Here is a 9,517-nt window from a genome sequence, read left to right as displayed (position 1 = left end):
CACTGAACACCCAATACAACTTGGCAAGCTGCAAAAGAGCGTATATAAAAATCAATTTTGACAACACAATTTTGAATATGTAATATAAGACCAATGCACCTACTGGAGCATTCAAGCTTGTGCCCAGACGCCACCATAACTTGGAGATTATTGTGGTGAATGATGAGCAATCTCAAATGTTGGACTAATGCCTTATCAATGAAGTTATGCGTACTTCCTCCATCAATTAGTACCATTACTTTATGGTTTTGTAGTGTACCTCAAACTCGAATAGTTCGTGGATGGTTTGTACCTGCTATGGCATGGATTGAAATTTTAGGAATGGCTTCCTCAGTTGATTCATGCTGTTGTGAGTCTATGCCTTACTTAGGAGGAGTTTCTATCAAAGCCCTTTTTCATTGTGGTCTTTCACCTTTTGGCTTGAAATCCTTCTAAAATTGGTATTGTTCTAGGAGGAAGTTCAAACATTAAGGGGTGGTCCCAACATTCTTAATGTAGTATTGACAACGCCGCGAGGAATTGGAGCTCCTCCAATTAGGTGGCCATGGTTTGGGTTCTTCTTCTGCCACTGGTTACATTCCTCAATGAGTCTTGCTACTCCTATGGCATCAGTAAGAGATCGTGGCTATTTTAACTTCACATCAAGAATTGCTGTGGCAACTCATCAATCTGCTGAGACAACCTTTCAAATTCGAACTAATGTCAATCCAAAATAGTAACTTATTTTAGACTGTAAGAGCTTCTGAAGGATTGTTGTAATTTGTGGGTCCAAACCTTTACAAAACTGCCTTTGTCAGCTCCTCTCATGTGAGAGGACCCTTGAATTTACTAAGCCACAGATACCACTAAAATGCTACTCCATCCAAGTGGTATGAAGCTATTTGCACTTGCTATAAGGGTTAAACCTGCTTAAGTTCAAAATATTGCTCACTTTGTATATCCATCTCACCTTTGTATGTTCATCCATGTGGATCACTTCCGTCAAATATATGAGAACTAAGTTTGGTTCTCGAAGAACTTGATTCCGTCAAGTTGGAAGAGGATGTGACTCCAGGATATGTACCCATGTTGTTGGCCGAATACTCTTATTGACTGGTTTGAGGATATTCCCTTTCTTTAGAATTATTGATAGTTTGGACATGTAAAGTTTGAAGATCGGATAATATAGTTTGCAAAGTGATATCAATCTACCCAAGGTTTGAGTTAATCTGACTTATTCGATTATCATGCTAGTGCAAAGCTTCGTCTACTTTTGCTTGAAATTTGCATGTGCTTTAACTCTTGTCTCCATGGTGTTGTTAAGAACCTGGCTTTGATACCAATGATAGGTCCCAAGTAATTCAAGAAGTACTGGAGGGAAAGAGGGATAGAGAAAGAGAAGATAGGAGGTAAGATAATGCATTCATTCCCCCATTGACACCATGATACATTACCATACTTAAAACATAAGTATTAACAAACTTAACAACAATTCCTACACTCCCTCAACTACGACTAACATGACTATACAAAGTGAAATCACAACAAACCATAATAATGACTTAGTCAACAATCCTAACAATAACATCAACAAAGCAGTTATGCAGTTATGCCCATTATGTGAATAGAGTCCCATCATTGCTTTACTAGATTTGTAGTTTTAAATCATTTATTAATATAACATTTTTAATATTTGACAGTTAACAAGTTTCAACTTTGGAAATATGTTTTGAATAAGTCATAATTATATAATACGTATATATATATATAGGACCAGGTTTAAGTTAGGTTTTTAAATTCAAAATTTCATCCGGACAAATATTCTACAATATGTTGTTGAAGAAAATTTATTATGTAATATGTTGTGAGACGTTGATCCGAACGAAATCTTAAACTTAAGGACCTAATTTGAGTCGGATATATATAATTAGTCAATCTCTTATTTAGAAATGCTAGATAAACTTTTTCTCGTGATATGTTTTGTTACCCATAGATCTCATGATCTTTTTTATTACCCAAAGATAATACGATGCATTTTACAGCTCTAACTGTGATAAAATACCTTTTATATTTATAATTGCATAAAAATTATCACACTTGGATATTCCAACGTAAAAACAACTCTATAATTAAATATATTTATAATTTTGCTAGTTGAACGTGCAACCCACATTAATCTAAATAATTTCAGGTAATACACCTTATGGATTTTATATATTTGGTGCTCATGTCCACCATAACGTGGATGTCCAATGTAGTAGGATCATGTATTTATATAATTACCCACTTAAGAATCAAAGTTGTTCCAAAGATTTTTTTTTTTTTTAAAAAAAGTAGATAAATACACCACTTAACTTAAAAGTGAAGTTCCATAGATATCATTTACCAAAAAAGTAATAGAGGTATCAAAATCATTGATTTGTAGGTGGAGACTGCAGGCTGCAGCATGGATCAATAAACGAAAGTGAAAGACATTCATAGAACGACCAACTTTTCATGTCATTCGCCCATTAAAGATTTCATGATGCAGATCCAGAAATTTTAAAAAGAAGGGCGATTTATTATGCTAATTTAATTTAATATAATTTATCATTATTATTATTATTATTATTATTATTTTAGCCTAGATAGCTTCTATAAACTTCTATAGACTCCATTGCTAATGGGTGGATGTGAGACATTTTAATTTGTGCTGACGAAAGAAAAATATTATAATAAAAAATAAAGTTTACATTGTACACATTTTTGTAATTTTTTATGCTGGAGGTTCAGCATTGGGATTAGAAATCATTGTCCCAAAAAAAAAAAAATAATAAATAAATAAATAATGGTTTTACTACTTAGTTCTTCCGGAAGGGCCTTTCACATGTCAGATTTGAACTAATTGTAAATTATTCATTTAATAAATTTTTTATGGATAAACAAAGTAAAAATTAAAAAACACATCACAAAATTAATTAAGATAAACATTTAATGTAATAGAAAATCTAAAAATTAAAAAAAAAAATTAAGATTCTATTTCGATTAAATTATAATGTTAATTGAAACCTAAATAAATATATATCAAATGGGATACAAAAAATTGATATATAAATATATATTAAAATTAAATATACAATATAAAAATATCCATCATCTATTCCATTATAGAATATCAACTATTTATATTTTACATTATCTTTATAATAAATAGGTGATCATTTAGAAGCCAAATCATTAAATTTAGAAGGCCAGTATATAATATTTAAGAGTTTTTAGTTATTTTTGACCTGTGCATGTCTAAATTCTTCTGCAAAATCCATTAGGAACACATATATAATCGGAAGTTTCCGCCCATGGCACCAACTTGGAATCGAAGACTTGTATCTCTTAAATTTTCTTCCCTTTACAATGGTCTAGTTTTTGCTTTATGACATTAATAGTCACATAAACAGACAAAAGTTAATTAATGACAGCCGAAAGAGTTGAAAAAATGAATCTGAAATTATATTTTCAAACGGTTGAAAAATTTTTGCAGGGAAAAACAGTCCAAATGAAACAATGTTCCACTAGTTAGGTACATGGAAAGCCCGTCAAATTAATGTTAATTGCTAAGCATCAAATAACAAACAAAACGTACTCCCCATATTTTCGAATTATGTCCTGCTTACAAAAATATGTCTCAATGGCAATCATACTTGCTTGGGTGGCTTTGTTATCTTTCTGTAAAGCTGATGATTCAGCATCAAACAGCGAAGTTGAAGCTCTAATCAAGTGGAAAGATAGCCTACCAAATCAATCACTCTTCGACTCTTGGGTATTTCCAACACATACCAATAGTTCTTCCTCTACTCCTCCAAGTCCATGCAAATGGTATGGAATTACCTGTAACCAAGCAAGAAGTGTAACCCAAATAGACCTGTCAGGGAGAGGCATAAATGGCACCCTCCAAAACTTTGATTTCTCATCCTTTCCAAACCTTCTTCGGTTTGATCTTCATAGCAACAATTTTGAAGGAACCATACCACACAACATCGGCATGGTTTCCAAACTCCAATTGCTTGACCTTTCTACAAATTCTCTCAATGGCACTCTACCTCTGTCTCTTGCAAATCTCACTCAAGTTTCTGAGCTTGACCTTTCCCGTAACGATATAACGGGAATCCTAGACGGCCGTTTATTCCCCAGTGAGTCGTCAACTGAACCCAAAACAGGCCTTCTAAGTCTCAGATATCTACTATTCCAAGATACTCTGCTTGGAGGCAAAATTCCTAAAGAAATAGGAAACTTGAAATTCCTGGTTAGTCTGGTTCTAGACAGAAGTCATTTCAATGGTCCTATACCTCCTTCTTTGGGTAATTTGAGTCACTTGCAGGCTCTTCGTCTTTCTGAGAATCAACTGTCAGGGAAAGTCCCAGAAACGTTAGTAAATCTGAGAAATTTAACTGATTTGCGCCTATTTACTAACAAGTTATCAGGCGTTGTACCTAAAGAACTGGGCAACTTTTCATCTTTTACTGTTCTGCACCTGGGTGAGAACAACTTCACAGGCCATTTACCTCCACAAGTTTGTAGAGGTGGAAAGCTTATCAACTTCACCGCATACTCCAACAATTTCATCGGACCAATCCCGATAAGCCTTAGAAACTGCAGTACCTTATATCGAGTTAGGCTCGAATATAACAAGATAACAGGGTATATAGACCAAGACTTTGGTGTGTATCCCAACCTTACTTATATCGATTTGAGTTTCAACAGATTGCGAGGCGAGCTCTCACCAAACTGGGGTGAATGCCGGAACTTAACACTACTGAACATTGCAAGCAATATGATGAGTGGAAATGTCCCAAATGAGATTGCCAGGTTGAACCAACTTGTGAAGCTTGATCTTTCTTCCAACCAACTTTCTGGTGAGATACCGGCAGATATTCGAAATTTATCAAAGTTGTCCGTCCTAAACCTGAAAGATAACCAACTATCAGGGAGAGTACCTGCAGGGATTGGAACATTATCTAATTTGGAGTCCTTGGACCTCTCAATGAACAAGCTAAGTGGGCCAATTCCATCGCAAACAGGGGACTGTTCCAAGCTTCGAAGTTTGTCTTTGAGCAAGAATCGTCTAAGTGGTAGAATCCCATACCAGATTGGTAATCTAGCAGGGTCATTACATGATTTACTAGATTTGAGTTACAATCGGCTTAGTGGAGAAATTCCAGCCCAGCTTGGGAAGCTTAGAAGTCTAGAAAGATTGAATTTCTCCCACAATAATCTCACTGGTTCAATCCCTGATTCATTCAAACATATGGTGAGTTTGACGGAAATCAACTTGTCATACAACTTTTTGGAGGGTCCTATTCCTGATATTCGAATCTCTGAATCGTTTCCGCCGGAGTCATTCAGCAACAATAAAGATTTATGTGGAAAAATCAAAGGTTTGCGCCCTTGCAACGTAACAGAGCAAAAAGGTGGGAACAAAAAGAAACGCAAAATTCTAATTGTTGTTATTTCTTCTTTAGCAGGTTTAGTGTTAGTTTCTTTTACATTTATTCGGATTTTGGTGTTTATTTGTAAGAAAAAGTTATCAACAAATTTGGTTCCAAATGAAAGCATCCCAAAGACATCAGAAAATCCATTTTCACTTTGGTATTTTAATGGCAAAATTTTGTACGAAGACATATTGAAGGCGACAAAGAATTTCGACGATGCGTATTGCATTGGTGTGGGAGGGTTTGCGAAGGTATACAGAGTGGATATCCCTGGTTATGATGTATTAGCAGTAAAGAAACTGATTTTTGAGGCCAGAGATGAGTCAGAGATGAAGAATATAAGACACTTCGGGAACGAAGTGTCGACTTTGACAGAAATCAAGCATCGAAACATTGTGAAACTTTTTGGGTTCTGTTGTAGAGGAATTCACGCATTTTTGGTGTATGAGTTCATGGAAAGGGGAAGTTTAGCAGATATGCTGAAAAGCGAAGAGGGTGCAAAAGAGCTAGATTGGGGGAAGAGGATAGGAGTAGTGAAAGGAGTAGCACATGCTTTATGTTATATGCATCATGATATTGTGCCCCCTATGATTCATAGAGACATATCCAGCAAAAATGTTTTATTGGACCATCAACTTGAAGCTCATGTCTCAGATTTTGGCACAGCAAGATTTCTCAATCCTGATTCCTCAAACTGGACTGGAGTTGCAGGCACCTATGGTTACCTCGCCCCAGGTAGGCTTCGAATATGCATATATTGCTTCTGTCATTACACTTTGGTAGAAAAACACATATGTGCCAACTAATAAAATTTCATCCAAAACATTCAATTAAATACAAAATAGATACTAAAAAATTCTCACATTATATGTATAGCCTCGCACACATGAAAGCTTGATTAATATTGTTTTTCTGTCCGGCAGAAGCATTAAGCTGGCCTAAAGATGTTTTAAAAGTTTGAAATTATTACATTATAACTTAATTTTATAATGATATAAACGTTTTTTTTCATTTTTGTTTTTTTGTCTGTGATATTGGGGGCTGGGATTTGTAATTGGGGACCAGAAGCTGAATTTTATCTCCTTGAATTTTCAAGACACAAAATATTCAATTTCACAAAACAGACATGTTACACACATCCTCCAACAAAAAGAAAAAATTTAAAAAAATAAAGAAAATTCTGTTTTTTTTCCTGTACTTGTTTATGTTTAATCTTGAATCTCAACCATTAATTACAACTCTGTCAAATAGTTTTATCAACCAAAAAAAGTTACCAAAAAAAAAATATATAAATTAAGCTTAAAAATATGTTCAAATATATTTGAAGTATTAAAAAAATAAGGATGGACAAATATTTAAAAAAAACAAACAAACAGAGGATCTAGGTTATCTAAAAGAAATTTTTATTTATTTTTTGTGAACGTGATACGGAAAGAGAAAATAATTGTATCTTAATAAGAAAGAAATTATAATATTAAGATTTTATTTTTCTTTTGATTTTGAAAAGATTTATTTATTTATTTTTTTTTTTCCCCTCAAAGTAATGGTTTTTACCAAATTATGAATGGGAACTTTCGTCCCCCATTATTTTCTTCGACTCTATCCCCACATAAGTCAGTGCGGCTTCATTTCAAAACTTTATTTTAGTTTGTTCTCGTGTCTTTATCGACCGCTTCCTAGTCAACCCACGAGAAGAAACGCAGCCTAAAGCACATACATACGTGAGCCTCCTAAACATAAACCAAGTAGAAAAAGATGGAATAAACTATAAACCCAAAAAACACACGGCAGGGAAACAGAATAAACTAACGGAAAAGAGGTAGAATTTTTTAAATAAGGTGGCTCTAATTCATTGGTGGAACAGATCAGCTGGGGACGGACAGACGATTCCAGTCTTAGATAAATACAGTTTTGATCTAATGGCGTAGTTCAAACTTCAAATTATAATAGGCACCAAACATTAGTACTAGTAAATTTCTTTGCGCAGATTTTTAATTTTTTATAATGTGCCTCCTCGTATGTAATATTCGCTCTTCTTTGTTCTATTTATAATTTTTTTTTTTTAAATTTTAAAGAAACAAAATATTAATGTTATAATGGTTTATTTTTTCATGTAATATCATATTAATTTATTTAACATATCTATAGAAATATAGTTGATAACTTTCTATGCAAGTATTATTCACGCACTCACTGGCATTCCGTATATAAAGCAGGTCCATCATTACGAACCCCAACATTTATTTCAATAATTTTTTTATTTATTTGTTGCAGAGCTTGCTTATACCATGGTGGTGACAGAAAAATGTGATGTATATAGCTTTGGCGTTTTTGCTCTGGAAGTTCTGATGGGAAAACACCCTGGGGAACTCATTTCCAAGATGCAAGCATATGCTGTTGAGAGCATCCAACATACTGATATACTGGATCATCGTCTCGCACCTCCTAAAACTAAAAACGTTGCAAATAAGTTAGGATTGGTTATGAATCTTGCTATTTCGTGTTTATCTGCTAATCCACACGCTCGTCCTACCATGCGAAGTGTGTCTAAGGTACTTGAATTTCAGGCATTTGATGACTAGAAAAATTTTAATTCTCTTGCATACATGAAGAATAATGACATATACCAGCCTGCATACATGCATGGCGTGTCAACTAGTTTTGGCCGTGGTATACGTTCAATAAGCTTAAATATGGCTTCCTTAATTTTCAGTTGGACTGTATACAATTATGTTCAAACACCTATAGTTAAAATAAATAATATATTATATACACAATCCATACCCGGTACTCCTAGAAGTTCATAGATAATTAATTTTTTGCACTCGAAATAATTTACATTTTATAAACATAATAATTTTTGGGTGAACTATATTCCGATCATCCATCCGTGAATAACCATTAAACTAGTAAAGTTGGTCATTGGTATATCTTTACAGTACCCACATCGCCGTGTGTTACCCTCTCTTTTTTAATTTAAAAATTAATGTAATCTTGACCCAAAAAAAAAAAAAAACAAAGGGACGACATCCCTGAATTTCTTTGCAGATTAGCAAGGAATGTAAAATTAATTTAATCAGATTAGCATAGGCTCTTATAGGTTTCTATTGATATACAATTGCAAAACAAAATTAAAAAAAATACCAATTCAAACCCCCCCCCCCCCCCATTCTAGTCATTTTCAGATTTTCAATACTAAAGGAGTAGCCACCAGTTTGCAACCATACATTATGTTCGAAAATTGAAACTCACCCATCATCTTAATATATCTCAATAACAAGAAAGGGATAAAATAGTCCCCAACTCAGTTTTTATATATTTTCATCAACATATAGAGCAACAATAAGAATATTGGAATCACCTCGATGCTTCTGGATTTTTTTTTTTTTTTTTTGGAAATCCTTTTTCAATCAAGTAGCGATCATTTTGGCTATACAAAGCTTTTGGATCTTATTGGAGTCCATACAAAGCCTTTTTCAACTTGTATACGTGTTCTTCTTTTCCTTTAATGACAAATCCTTGAGATTATTCCACAAACACCTTTCTTTTAGCTATCCATTCAAGAAAGTTGATTTTACATCAAGTTGGTATAACAACCAAACAGCTTTTGGGCTGCAAGTGCAATTAGAGCTCTAATGGTGTCCAACTCAACTATTGGAGCAAATGTCTCATAGTTATCAATTCCAGGCTATTGAGCGTATTATCTTGCAACCAATCTAGCCCTGTTTCTTTGTACCTAGTTGGTGCTAGTAAGAATGATGTCATCAACGTAAACCAAAAGATAAAGAAGATGAGTATCCTTGTTATAAATGAATAGAGAAGCATCAGAATTTAACCAGGTGAAGCCAAAGGAAATAAGAAAAGCCTTAAGTTCATTGTACCAAGCTCTGGGTGCTTGTTTTAAGTCGTATATAGCTTTCTTGAGGCGACAGACATGAGATGATTTAGAAGCATCAATAAATCTAGGAGGTTGAGACACGTAGACTTCTTTATGTAAAAGATCATTTAGAAAGGCATTATTAATATCCAATTGCTTGAGAGGCCAATTTTAAGACAGGGCAATACTAAGAACA

At 34.0% G+C, this 9,517-nt stretch overlaps 1 protein-coding gene across 1 annotated transcript; it reads left to right on the top strand.

The window, feature by feature from the left end:
• Positions 1-3,572: 3,572 nt before the first annotated feature.
• LOC107428798 (MDIS1-interacting receptor like kinase 2-like) lies at positions 3,573-8,225 on the top strand. The gene is made up of 2 exons (XM_016039387.4): positions 3,573-6,179; positions 7,719-8,225. Exons 1-2 carry the CDS (start codon positions 3,617-3,619, stop codon positions 8,024-8,026), a joined length of 2,871 nt encoding a protein of 956 aa, XP_015894873.2. The 5' UTR covers positions 3,573-3,616; the 3' UTR covers positions 8,027-8,225.
• Positions 8,226-9,517: the final 1,292 nt, after the last annotated feature.

This window comes from Ziziphus jujuba, chromosome 12 (genome assembly GCF_031755915.1).
Source record: "Ziziphus jujuba cultivar Dongzao chromosome 12, ASM3175591v1".
Lineage (NCBI taxonomy): Eukaryota > Viridiplantae > Streptophyta > Magnoliopsida > Rosales > Rhamnaceae > Ziziphus > Ziziphus jujuba.
The sequence above is the reverse complement of the archived record's forward strand: the minus strand, read 5'-3'. Positions and strand labels throughout refer to the sequence as shown.